Source organism: Procambarus clarkii, chromosome 17 (assembly GCF_040958095.1).
Source record: "Procambarus clarkii isolate CNS0578487 chromosome 17, FALCON_Pclarkii_2.0, whole genome shotgun sequence".
Lineage (NCBI taxonomy): Eukaryota > Metazoa > Arthropoda > Malacostraca > Decapoda > Cambaridae > Procambarus > Procambarus clarkii.
Window position 1 is genome coordinate 37053311 of NC_091166.1, and position 14038 is coordinate 37067348.

The 14038-nt window shown below is 40.2% G+C and overlaps 1 protein-coding gene across 1 annotated transcript in view; it reads left to right on the top strand.

Annotated features, from left to right (window-relative positions):
• Window positions 1-14038, top strand: part of LOC123772389 (protein shisa-2) — a 206070-nt gene that overhangs the window by 166102 nt on the left and 25930 nt on the right. Inside the window, exons 3-4 of the mRNA XM_069325846.1 lie at window positions 8799-8970; window positions 11614-11735. Coding sequence (XP_069181947.1) covers window positions 8799-8970; window positions 11614-11735 — 294 coding nt within the window. The remainder of the gene's footprint in view (window positions 1-8798; window positions 8971-11613; window positions 11736-14038) is intronic.

Here is a 14038-nt window from a genome sequence, read left to right on the forward strand (position 1 = left end):
GGTGTAGAGGACGGGGTGTAGAGGGAAGAGTGTAGAGGGCAGGGTGTAGAGGGAAGAGTGTAGAGGGCAGGGTGTAGAGGGCAGGGTGTAGAGGGCTGGGTGTAGAGGGAAGAGTGTAGAGGGCAGGGTGTAGAGGGCAGGGTGTAGAGGGCAGGGTGTAGAGGGATGGGTGTACAGGGCAGGGTGTAGAGGGATGGGTGTACAGGGCAGGGTGTAGAGGGCAGGGTGTAGAGGGCAGGGATGAAGAGAACAGTTTGGGCGTGTATTAACAAATAAAAAAAGAACTATGCAAAAATATTGTGCATCATAAAAAGGTATTCGGTGCGTTCGAACCTTTAGTGAACGAAGGTTCGAAAATGCACGAAAAGCAGATGTTTCGTTTTTAGCTGTCAGGATAATTCTTTCAATTCTTAAGACAGTTGAAGGAGCTGAGGGAATTGGATTTTGTCACTGTTGGGCCACAGCTCTTGGTCCCGGCACTTTCAACACCTTAAATTGACTGTTGTTGTTGTTATAGATTCAGCTACTGGGAACAAGTTCCAAGTAGCACGGGCTATGGTGAGCCCGTAGTGGACTTACCTGGCACAGGAGCGGTGTTAAATCGACTGGTGTTGATTGTTTTTTTTATAGCTTTTAGGGTCATTCCTCCTGTCTTCACTCTCCCCTCTCCCTTCTCACCTTCCCTACTCTTCCCTCAGCTGTTCCTCACTACGTATAGAGTTATTTATCTTCATCTTTTCCCTCTTCTCTGCTTCTGTGCCTTCATTAACATAATCTCTTTTTCAAACATCTTTTGTTTCTCTTCTCTCCATTCTTCATTATTTACTTCCGTTATTCCATTTTTCTTTTGCTCCTATTAATCCCCCTTCCTTGCCTTCTACCATTTTCTTCATGCACTTAGGTAAAAGATAGAGTGATATGAGATAGACTAACTAACACATTTGAGCCTAGGCCTACCGTCCCTATCCAACTCCTCATTGCATAGGCTGAGTGAGACAGATGTTCACGTCCTCAACGGCCACCATCCCTTCCCATCCCATTTCCATCCCTCTATCGTTACCCTCTCACTCATTCCATCCCATCCATCCCACTACCTGCTTACCTCCCTCTCACTGTGCTAGCTGGCGTCATTATCTATCCACTCTCTTTCCTATGCCCTCATTAACATCGTTAAACTAACCCCCTCGTACGACATTGCCATCATTAGGAACCCCACGATAATTAACAACTTGATCTCTCTCTCTCTCTCACTCGAGAAATAAAGTTCACTATTGGCTTTGTTAACGCTCGTTAATTGCCAGTGGTTACATCCCCTCAGACGTCTACCAATATTCTCCTCAGGTGATCTCTCAAGAGCATCCTTGAGAAACTTAACTTGATCAATGGGAAATTCTATATAAATGCCGAGACATTTAATAAACAAAAGAATTAAAATATGTTTTAATAAATCAGAAATAATGGTACTGGCCCCGAGAGTGAGCTGGGGGAGTAGGGAGAACTCTCGAAATCTACTAGAGGTAAATGCAGGTAAAATATTCATAAGTGGGGATATCTCTTTGTACAGTTACTGTTTTTCTTCTCTCTTATCTCAAGTTTGATTTATTGAGCGACGTCTTCATATCTTCAGAGGAATGAGATTGTCGCCTTAAATCAATCCATGGGAGGGAGGAATTTCGAGCTGTCTGGGTTAAATTGCAGAATTTATTGCATAAATCTGAGATTCTGTTAAGGCTGAGTATCTAGAATCCTCGGAAACTCACGAAAGAGAGAGCAGGCGAATGCAATGGATATGCCATGAGCTGTATCGTACACAGAGAGTAATTGCTCGCAAGGCCAGATATCCATTGACCCTGGAAGATATCCAAATGGATATCTGATCTTTTCAGCCCTGTATAGCTTGCATAGGCCATCCAGGCCTATGCCTGTATAGGCCTATGCAATACCTAAGCATGTCGCAATATACATTGAGCTGAACTTGATGCCATCATATGTGACTGGTTTCTTACATAATCTATCTATATCTATAAATTACAATGTCTGTCTCTTCGAGATTGCAGGCCAGGCGCTTGAGGTCAACTTCACACAATTTGTCACAGTAATTGCTGTTGGGAACGTGTCCAACATGGGCGGGTCGGGATTGGTAGCAAAAAAATAAATAAAAATAAAGTGTGCTACATGACACTGGCAACCTCACCCATACGAAATATCTCGTAATACCATTATGACCCCGACGTTATATTATTATTATACCATATTGTAAACCTCGCGAAGCCTGACCAGCCTCCATTTCTCAAACCCTCCCCAACTCATCACAGGAAAATTGTTATGTATTTCACTTGTTAGAGAGAGAGGCAGAGAGAGAGAGAGAGAGAGAGAGAGAGAGAGAGAGAGGAGAGAGAGAGAGAGAGAGAGAGAGAGAGAGAGAGAGAGAGAGAGAGAGAGACAGGAAGACTGACAAAATCTGGTAAGTAATTTAAGTTCAAATCCCTGACCAAGAATGATATTTATCTTTGATGAAGTCTTAGTTCAGATTGACTACAACTGACAGAGAGCTCAGAAAACATACTTATAGAGCCCAAGATCTTCCACCCATTTCCAGCTTACATTAACTTTGGTTTCCGTCCCTCAATAGACCTCTTTGTCTATTTCTTCCTCTACATTTCTTTACGTTATAATAATAACAACAATAATTGAATTTAAAAATATTCATTTGAACAAGTTACAGTGATTAATCAACAGGTACACAAATTTATTATTATATAAAGCCAATAAATACTCTGTTGACCTTTTAATTGCCCAACCATTTAGGGGGGGGGGGCGGTAGAGCGACAGTCTCGCTTCATGCAGGTCGGCGTTCAATCCCCGACCGTCCAAGTGGTAGGGCACCATTCCTTTCCCCCCGTCCCATCCCAAATCCTTATGCTGACCCCTTCCAAGTGCTATATAGGCGTAATGGCTTGGCGCTTTCCTCTTAATAGTTCCCTTCCCTTCCCGCTTATTCACTTTTTTATTCTTTAAAATCAGAATTCATTTTTCTTCCCCAGTTTGATTATCTCTTTCTTTAGCCAACTTCCATATCTTCATTGCTTTCTATTCTTTTATTTCCTGCACCTGATTTCCAGAGGAGAGTAATCAGGCCCATCAGGGGTCTTCATCCGGCTCCAGCAGCTTCTTTATCTCCCGCTGAGATGAGTGCCAGAGCATCTCCTCTCATTACTCCTGAGCTCGTTAGTGACGATGCAGACGATAGGAAAGCTGGCACTATCATCGTCCTCATGATCAAGGTCATTATCGTCATTGGTCATCATCACTGTCACCATCAGCAACTCCGAAGACATCATCACCATCACAGTCACCAACAGCATCACTGTCACAATACTATTTTAACCGCTTTCCGATCATGAATCTCTAACTATCATTTGAGGTCTCACTATCACCTCAAAACATTAGCTTGCCCTACCCTCACCATCCCCTATCACCATCCTCACCATCACCTTTAAAGACAACATTAAAATATATATAATTCTTTGAAAAGAATAAACTTATCACACATTCACAAATTTCCGAGCTGACTTGGGATGATATTCCGAGAAACGCCTCAACGACGGTCAATAATATTCAAGTCTCACCAGTATTCCAGAAGACAGGATCACTACTGTCGAAGGAATCAGTAATTCAAGAAAAGGGTATGGTAGCTGAGGTGAAAAGTGGGTGGTGGGTGGGGGAATGCTTCAGGAGAGAGCCAGTTTGCCACAGGGTATGCAAGAAGGGGAATCATTTTAGAAGAGTGCCATGTTGCAAGAGGATGGCTATGGCATGGTTTTAGAGTCGTTTTGTACCGTATCATTTTCAAGCTCACGGGAACCAGAGTTTGAAGAGACTGATCACGTAATATATCCTCCTATCTCCTATCTCCACAAATTCTCTCCGTCTCAACTTTAGTCTCTTAGAACGCTACTCTCTTCCCCCTTTTCTCTTCCCACTATTCTTCCTCCATCTATTCTTCCTTCCGTATCAAAATTCTCCAAATATCTTTCGTTTCTCTCTTCCTTCTATACACCCAATCCACTGAGGTTATTAATCTGCCTCAAGAATGATCGCCTATTACAGGTCGGCGTCTCGTCTGAGACCGAAATATTGCCAGTTAAACTAACACGTCGATCTAAGAGGAATCGTTTGTGTTTATAACATGATACCAAGAAGAACAAGCTGATGGAACTGACGTCTTGCGTCTGAGAAGTAGAAATATATAGTGAAAACTACCTTCTTCTTAGGTCAGATAGACGATGTAGAACACGATTTATCAAGGAAGATTTAAATGATGAGAGAGAGAGAGAGAGAGAGAGAGAGAGAGAGAGAGAGAGAGAGAGAGAGAGAGAGAGAGAGAGAGAGAGAATGGCTGTATACAGCAGTAACCACAGCTTGATGCCATCATACATTCCAGATGTATGATAGCTTGATGCTATCATACATGAAGCTATCTGATGTATGATAGCATCTTGATGCTTTTGTTGAAACAATGTTTCTCATCCGTTGCCTGAACGCTGCGAGTACAAACGGTTTAACACTAAATACAGTAGATTTACTAATTCACATCAAAACATCTCAATAATATATAATCACAGTAAATGGTATAATAATTATTATTATTATTATTCTAATTAATTTTGATAGCTATTATCAGAATTCTTAACCTTTGCTTTTATGGTGTTATTTTAATTTATTATAACGCGAATATTCGCAATATTGCCACGAAGAGCTTTAAGCTGCATTAATTAATCAGCAGCAGTATTGGGGCCAAATTGTGCTCGTGGGCTTGTTCCTCTCTCTCTCTCTCTCTCTCTCTCTCTCTCTCTCTCTCTCTCTCTCTCTCTCTCTCTCTCCCTCTCAGCTTCTCCTTGCCATTTCCACCCCCTCCTCTCTCTCTCACCATCATTTCCTTATCACAACTCTCACACCTTCCCTACTCTATGTACCTCATTTCTCCCCTCTCTTTCATCAAATTCCCCTCAATCTTCGCCTCCCCAATGTCTCTCTCTCCCTCGTTCACTTCTCTCATAGCCTCCTACTATCTCTTTACCCAATTGGCTTTCTTTTTCGATATTTTTCCCCAATATTCTTTATCTTCTCTCTCTCTCTGGGCCTCTTCCTCCTTTTACTACATTCAGATTATCTGGCATCTCTTCCTTCCTCTCTTTCATTCTCTGTTCCTCCTCTAATCTCACTTTCGTTCTCTCACTCTACCTCCTACTCTCACTCTGTATCTCTTTCTGTATCTTTCTCTGTAACTCTCTAGGTAGCTCTCGACCATTCAGCTGCTTGTACTACTCAACACCTGACTTCAATCAAAAAATATTTTTCTTGAACTTCAATCAAGAAATATTTTTAGAAACACTAAAAACACAATACAGGTCAGGAATATAGCCCATAAATGTTTATTTTAATATATGCATAATTCTATACATATTGAATTTTTACGATTTTGACCACAAGAATTTTGAACGAGCCACGACGTACAAGGCTTTCTCGGAAGGAGTGGAATTCGTCCTGCATAATTGCATTATAAACTTTTTAATATGTCATTATTGGGCTGAGAGATGTGCTCTCTGTCATCATTCAGTGGAGGGAAAAATGTTTTCTGGCTTGATTCAGTGAAGATATATGTTTTCTGCTATCATTCAGTGAAGAAATGTATTTTCTGCTATTATTCAGTGAAGAGATGTGTTTTCTGCTATCATTCAGTGAAGAGATGTGTTTTCTGCTATCATTCAGTGAAGAGATGTTTTCTGCTATTATTCAGTGAAGAGATATGTTTTCTGCTGTCATTCAGTGAAGAGATGTGTTTTCTCCTATCATTCAGTGAAGAGATGTGTTTTCTGCTATCATTCAGTGAAGAGATGTGTTTTCTGCTATCATTCAGTGAAGTTTTCAGCAATTAGCTAACCACCTTCACAAACATATAATGACAAAACTAATTATTATGTGCATTTTCAACTTGAATCCCTTTATTAATGATTATTATTAGTAATATTATACGTGTAATTCATATCTAAAGGGACTGTATTTTTCGTACCGAGTTTGCATAACTAAGTCATACATAATTCAATACTTTTTTCACGTTCATAAAGTATTTTGAATAGCTGTTGTTGTTTATAACTTTTGTGTTAAAGGAAGGAAATGTTTTTTCATGTGTTATTTTCTTCTTTAAATATTTTCCGAGGTATTTTGATGGAGGACAATACTAGGACAAGTATTCCTAATTATTTGACGATTTACTGGAGCTGTTGTTACCTGATAATGAACAAATCCAACAGGAGCCTTGATAAAGATTCGAACCTATGTGCTGGGTGTTCTAGTCGCTCTAGTCGACTCTACCACGACCTGGAACACCCAGCTCATCGGTTCGAACCCCTTCATTAATTAATGCTGAGTTGTATTATTACAACACGTATATTAACAATAAAGTTGTACGAGACGCTACAGGAATTATGGGATCCCAAATTATATTTACATATAAATTCACAAACCTTTATGTATCTTTCCTGGGAGTGATCTTTACTTTTACATAATCGCCTTCCACGTGACCGTGAGACCAGCCCCAACCCATTTATTCCCATTCATGTCACCCTATCTTCCTTCCCACTCTTTCTTTCCTAACCCCCCCCCCCCCCCCCTTTCTAGACCCAGTTTTTCCTCCCTCTCGTCCCCTAGTTTTTTCCTTGACCTTGTTTTTCTAGCAACAAAAAACACAGAGCACAACCCACGTGTTACATCCCATTCTTGTTTGGTGTTTTAACTTTTACTGTTTTTCATAGTTTGTGTTTTTTCATTCTAAGATATAATTTTTTTCTGTTCTCGTGAACGACCTTCAATGCCTGTGCTCACTTAGTTGTGCTTGCAGGGGTTGAGCTCTGGCTCTTTGGTCTCGCCTCTCAACAGTCAATCAACTAATGTACAGGTTCCTGAGCTTACTGGGCTCTATCATATCTACATTTGAAACTGTGTATGGAGTCAGCCTCCACCACATCACTGCCTAATGCATTCCATTTGTGCGTGCGGGTACCCAGGCTTCCTGCTTGAGCTGTTCCTTCCTCCATTGAGGTCTGAGGAATTAGGGGTTTGTTTCAGGTAACCTGAGGGAATATTATTATTGTGATTACCCCCTATTAATACGTCCTGAATGTGTTCTCCACATCCACGCTACCTACACTCGTTTTTTATAATTTGTAAATTAGGATAGAAAGAAATAAGGTTTTAAATATATATCAAGATAAAGAACACGAAACAAGGGATATATATTGGAATAAATTACTGGGTAGTAAAATAGACTTGGGATAGATAGATTGTTTCAAGCATAGGGTATACATATTTTATATATTTTGTATTATATATATATATATATATATATATATATATATATATATATAATATATATATATATATATATATAATATATATATAATATATATATAATATATATATATAATATATATATATAATATAATATATATATATATATATTATATATATATATACATAATATTATATAATATATATTATATATATAATATATATATATAATATATATATATAATATATATATAATATATATATAATATATATATTATATATATAATATATATATATATATATATATATATATATATATATATATATATATATATATATATATATATATATATATATATATACATATATATATATATATAATATATATATATATATATATATTATATATATAATATATATATAATATATATGTATATATATATTATATATTTATTATATATATATATATTATATATATATATATTATATATATATATATATATATATGTCGTACCTAGTAGCCAGAACTCACTTCTCAGCCTACTATTCAAGGCCCGATTTGCCTAATAAGCCAAGTTTTCATGAATTAATATATTTACTATAATTTTTTTCTAATGAAATGATAAAGCAACCCTTTTCTCTATGTATGAGGTCAATTTTTTTTTATTGGAGTTAAAATTAACGTAGATATATGACCGAACCTAACCAACCCTACCTAACCTAACCTAACCTATATTTATAGGTAAGGTTAGGTTAGGTAGCCAAAAAAGCTAGGTTAGGTTAGGTTAGGTAGGTTAGGTAGACGAAAACACATTAATTCATGAAAACTTGGCTTATTAGGCAAATCGGGCCTTGAATAGTAGGCTGAGAAGTGCGTTCTGGCTATTAGGTACGACATATATATATATATATATATATATATATATAATATATATATATATATATTATATAATTTCATCATGTGTTAACTTTCGTGATTTACGCACATATATATAGTTGTGGTAGATATAAATAGGAGCTGCTATCGTATAGGCCTATAGGCCTTCCTACTGCAGCTTCCTAGTCTTATACCCTATTATCCTTGTTGTCTCTCCAATAATGTCAAAAACACACATCTGTTGTTCCATATAAATATTTTTTGGGGTCTAATAAAAACACTTTTTTTTGTTTCATTACCATATCTATACATCTCATCTTCCATCTCTCTCACCATCGTCCAACCACTTGGAGTGGACGGTAGAGCGACGGTCTCGCGTCATGTAGGTCGGCGTTCAATCCCCGACCGTCCAACAAGTGGTTGAGCACCATTCCTTCCCCCCGTCCCATCTCAAATCCTTATCCTGACCCCCTTCCCAGTGCCAAATAGTCGTATTGGCTTGGCGCTTTTCCCCTGAGAACTCCCCTTTCCCTTCTCTCTCACCATTTTCACAGTATGTCTCTTTTCACAGTGCTGGGAGAGGAGTATTGCTCGGGGTACATCGACACCTTCGGCAAGTGGAGCAACGGGTTCCCCTGCCCGAGTATGGAGTCCGATGATCCAGTCTACTGCTGCGGCACCGACAACTTCAAGTATTGCTGTACCAAACGTGACATGCATGCTCTCTCTCACGGCATTCCACAGTACGTTCCAAGTGTTTGGGGGGGCGTGTGGGGAGCGTGTGGGGGCGTGTGGGGGCGTGTGGGGGTGTGTGGGGGGCATGTGGGGGTGTGTGGGGGCGTGTGGGGGGTGTGTGGGGGCGTGTGGGGGGTGTGTGGAGGCGTGTGTGGGGGGTGTGTGGGGGCGTGGGGCGTGTTGGGATCTGTCGGGGGATGAGTGATTGATAATGATTAAGTTACATCCAAGAGGTGGCACGGGTATGAATAGCCCGTATGTGGGGAGTGTGTGTGTGTGTGTGGGCGATTTATGTAGGGTGGGGGGTGTGTGGGGAATGTTTGTTTGGGTAGGGAAGGTGTCTTGGGTGTATGTGTGGGTGCGTGAGTGCGTGTGTGAAGTGTGACATATTCTATGTGGAAGTGGAATGTGTTTGGCGATTGAATGGGATGGGGATTAATTATCAGAAGAAAGCGCCAAGCCATTACGACTATATAGCCCTTGGAAGGGCTCAGGATAAAGATTTGGGGGTGGGACGGGGGGGGGGGAAAGAATGGTGCCTAACCATTTGGATTGTCGGGGATTGAACGCCGACCTGCATGAAGCGAGACCGTCGCTCTACCCTCCACCCCAAGTGGTTGGGCGTCGGGTGATTGAGGGAGTGTGTGTGTGTGTGTGTGTGTGTGGTGTGTGTGTGTGTGTGTGTGTGTGTGGTGTGTGTGTGTGTGTGTGTGTGTGTGTGCGCGCGTGTTTGCTCGCGCGCACGCGTGCGAATTTGTAATATTTTTTACGCTTCAATAGGTAGCCGTTTTTCCAAGAAATCCATAATATATTAACAAATGAATGATAAGTGGGAAATAATTAGGCCTGATTTTAATCTGGAATTAGCAAGCTTTTCTTATATAATAGATTTGGATAAATTGAGTTTGTGTTCAATAGCATTTTGATAGTACTTAATTTTGAGAAGTTTCAAGTTGCTTCCTTGAGCATTTAATTCCAATGCTGTTAAAATCTTGCATGATTAACTTAAACTAAAGACTCGTTCAAAGTGGACGGTAATTAGGCGGAAGTAAGACAGTAAATAAGAGGATGATAGATGAAAGTCAAGATGACAATTAACAGCAGTTAGCAAGCTGAACTGTAATTAGGAAGATGGAGTTCTGTAATTAAGTAGACGGTGTGAGATAATCAAGAGGATATGGAAGCTGTAATGAGGAGGACCGTGTATGTAATTAATTTATTAATGATTGCGTCACGGATTAAATGATGATTTCAAGATTTAATGAAGAAGGATACTGAAGATTTCTATTTTTTTTATTTTGTCTCTTTCATGTTGCAACGTAATTTCTTGGGACGAGCGAACGAATACCAGAAAGACAGATTATTTATCTCTTTCAAAAAATACAAAAATACAAAAATAAAATCCATGCACTAATGCAATTTATTCATCTTCTGTATGACACACACCAGCTCCCCCCCCTTCCCCCCTCCTTTCCTTTCCTGGCTTTGATCCAGGACAGGACTTGATCCCAAGTTTGAGGTAGTTGTTTTGGAGTGTTTGGTCTTAAGGCCAATCATCTGTGGGTAGGATAATAATAAGGCCGTGAAGACCTGCTTTCTGATCCACCAGCAATAAGTCCTGAGCACAGTCTAGGACTATAGTAAATACTATAGAGTTAATATACACCGAGAAACAGTACACAGTTCTCAGGGAACATACTCATTCGTAGTAATTAGTGCGTGTATATGTAAGTCATTCTGAGACGCGAAGCCAAACAATAAGCTGGGAAAGTCTTCTTATTGACTAACTAATCTGACGAGAATGACTAATCTGATGTCATTAGTCATTCTAATGACATCAGATTTCACTATAAAGTCCATCGTCACGAAACTGACAGCTAGTTTCATCATAAACAGGCTGATGATGAAGACTACAAAAACGTCATCATACTGACATCATCACACATCACACATATTTGGTCATCATACTGATTTGTTTTGAGAGTTTGGAAAAGATAAATAATAATGCAGTGTTTTTCCTCTGCCTCATCTGTTGGATTTCGAGTGTTTTTGCGGCTTGCGTTTGTCTTAGAATTGATGTCATCGACAAAATTTTCCCCTGTCGCAACTTCAAGGTTATTTGTTTAAAATCGTGACATTAATATGACTGGTTAAAATATTGCTAGCTAAAGAATAGAGCTAAACACAGCTAATTGAACAAATCCACAAGGGCCGTGACGAGGATTCGAACCTGCGTCCAGGAGCATCCCAAACATTGCCTTAATCGACTGGGCTACGATAGGGTAAAAGAGTTGAAACCGAAGTTCTACTAAACTTAATGGATCAGAATGAAACACAGCTCCCTCATGTCGAAATGTAAGTGAAGCTTCGATAATACGTCAGCATAGTTCTAGCAGATAGAGCCTAATACGTTGTTACCCAAATCACACACTAGAAATCGAAGAGACGACGACGTTTCGGTCCGTTCTGGACCATTATCATAATCGACTTGATAATGGTCCAAGACGGACCGAAACTTCGTCGTCTCTTGAATTTCTAGCGTGTAGTTTGGTCAACATTTTTTCAGCCACGTTATTGTGACTTTTCATCCGCATAATACGTTGTTTGATGGACTTTCCCCCCTTTTCCCTTTTTACCCCCTTTTTCCGCAGGCTGCCGCTGTTGTTAGGGGTGGTGTTCGGGGTGGCTGTGGCCTTCATAGTCATCGTCGTCGTCTCCTGCTTCCACTGCTCCTGTTGTCTTCTCTACAAGAAACGACAACCAACAAATGGAGGTCAGTCATCATCGCAATTATCTGTTTATGGATATATTTCCCCCTTGGAGGAAAATATTTATTATCGTTTATTTTTGGCTTTTATTTATATAGCTTCTAGGCAATTTCGAGTGGCTGTGTTGCTTTTACTAACACAACTTCTCAATTGTTTACGATCGGAAATCTCATTTGCATTCAAGATAAATGCTCCTAAATAGCAATGTTTTCTTATGCAATTGAGATTTCGCTGAAGACTCCAAAGTTTAAGACCCCATTTTTGCAGAATTTAGGAAGCATCTCGACCTAGATAATCTAAAAATATTCAGAAAACAAAGCAGCGCTTCCTAAGCTCAGCCCTGCAGTTGACTTTTATTGGTCTGTGTTTTACAATGCTCAAGGATAAGGGTTTTATATGTTCCCTTTCCTGAGATGACCTGAATTTTCTGGGATGCTCTGGGTAGTTCAGCTTCAAGTCTTCCTTAATCTTTCTCATCCATCTTCTCCTTCCTTGAGATCCACCTTCCACATAACCACCTTTCAGTGATCCACCTTCCACATAACCACTTTCCAGTGATCCACCTTTCACATAACCACTTTCCAGTGATCCACCTTCCAGAGACCACTCATTTTCAGACTCACGCCTTTCCAGAGATTTAAAATTAAACAGACAATATCCCATTTCCATATACCGACTTTTCTAGAGACCCACCATCTACAGACCAATCTTCCGGAGACTCACTTTCCATATACTCACTTTACAGAGACCCATTTTCCAGAGATCCACCTTCCAGTAGACCCCCAATTTCCAGAGATCCACCTTCCAGGGACCCCCAATTTCCAGAGATCCACCTTCCAGAGACCCATTTTCCAGAGATCCACCTCCAGAGACCCATTTTTTCCAGAGATCCACCTTCCAGAGACCCATTTTCCAGAGATCCACCTTCCAGAAACCCATTTTCCAGAGATCCACCTTCCAGAGACCCATTTTTCCAGAGATCTACCTTCCAGAGACCCATTTTTCCAAAGATCCATTTTCCAGAGACCCCCAATTTCCAGACTTCCACCTTCCAGAGACCCCATTTTCCAGAGATCCACCTTCCAGAGACCCATTTTTCCAGAGATCCATTTTCCAAAGATCCACCTCCTAGAGACCCCCAATTTCCAGAGATCCACATTCCAGAGACCCATTTTTCCAGCGATCTGTCTTCTAGAGTTCCTCCACTTCAATGTATTACCCCCTGACACTTACACCCTCGCCTCAATTGACTCCCTTTTCCATGTAATACCTTCTATCTTCATGTCAACCCTTCAGCTTTTCATCAACCTCTCTCCTTCACCTTTATTCCATCTTCTTTCCTAACTCTCCATCCTTCCTCCCTCACGTATAGCCCTATGTTTTAACTTTTCTACACGAGTTCTCGCTTTCGTTCCTAATGGAGATTTGGTCTTCGTTCCGGTTGTGAACTATTCTAACCTGTTTTGGGAGTTTTCTCTTTCATTCTGTTTTGGGAGCCACGATATCTTTTGTTTTTGTTTATCTTTGTTTAAATGGTTATTTGTATCTTTATTCCGGCTCGCATTTGCTGCTTCACTTCAGACTCCTGCCTGACTTCTGCTTCTTCCACACTCCCACCCTCTGCCTCTCTCTCTCCTACACTCTCTGCCTCTCTCTCCCACCCTCCATGTCTCTATGTCCCACACTCCCTACCTCTCTCTCCCACACACCTGTCTCTCTCTCCCACACTCCCTGCCTCTCTCTCCCACACTCCCTGCCTCTCTCCCACTTTTCACATCAGTACTGCTGTCCTCACCTTTAACGTTCTTGGGCTCCTTCAGTCTTTCTGTCTCTTTTGTCTCTCCCCTTCTCTTCTTCGCTCTTAAACTCCCTCACACTCCCTCTCTCACACACACACCTCTCACAATCCAACCCTTCCCTACCCTTCTCGCCCTTTGAAACTTTCCTCATTCCGGTTATTCTTAGTGCTCTTCTCCCATCTCTAGTCTTGCACTATCTTTCCCTTTACTCTTGCATCACAATTCCCTTATTTTTGCGTCATAGTTACTTGCTGTTGCTGCATCTCTTCTTACTCTTGCGTCATCTCCCTTTACATTTGCGTCATCTCCTTTTAGGTTTGCTGTATTTACTCTTTACTCTCGCTCCCTCCTCTTCTCTTACTACTTTTATTACTTTCTCTACACTTCTGTCTACACTTTCTCTTCCTTTTAATCTTGACTCACCCCCTCTTTCTTTTCCTCTCCTTTCTTCATTCGACTGTATATGCTCTTTATCTTCACATTTTCCTTTTAATTCTGCAGATTCTGTT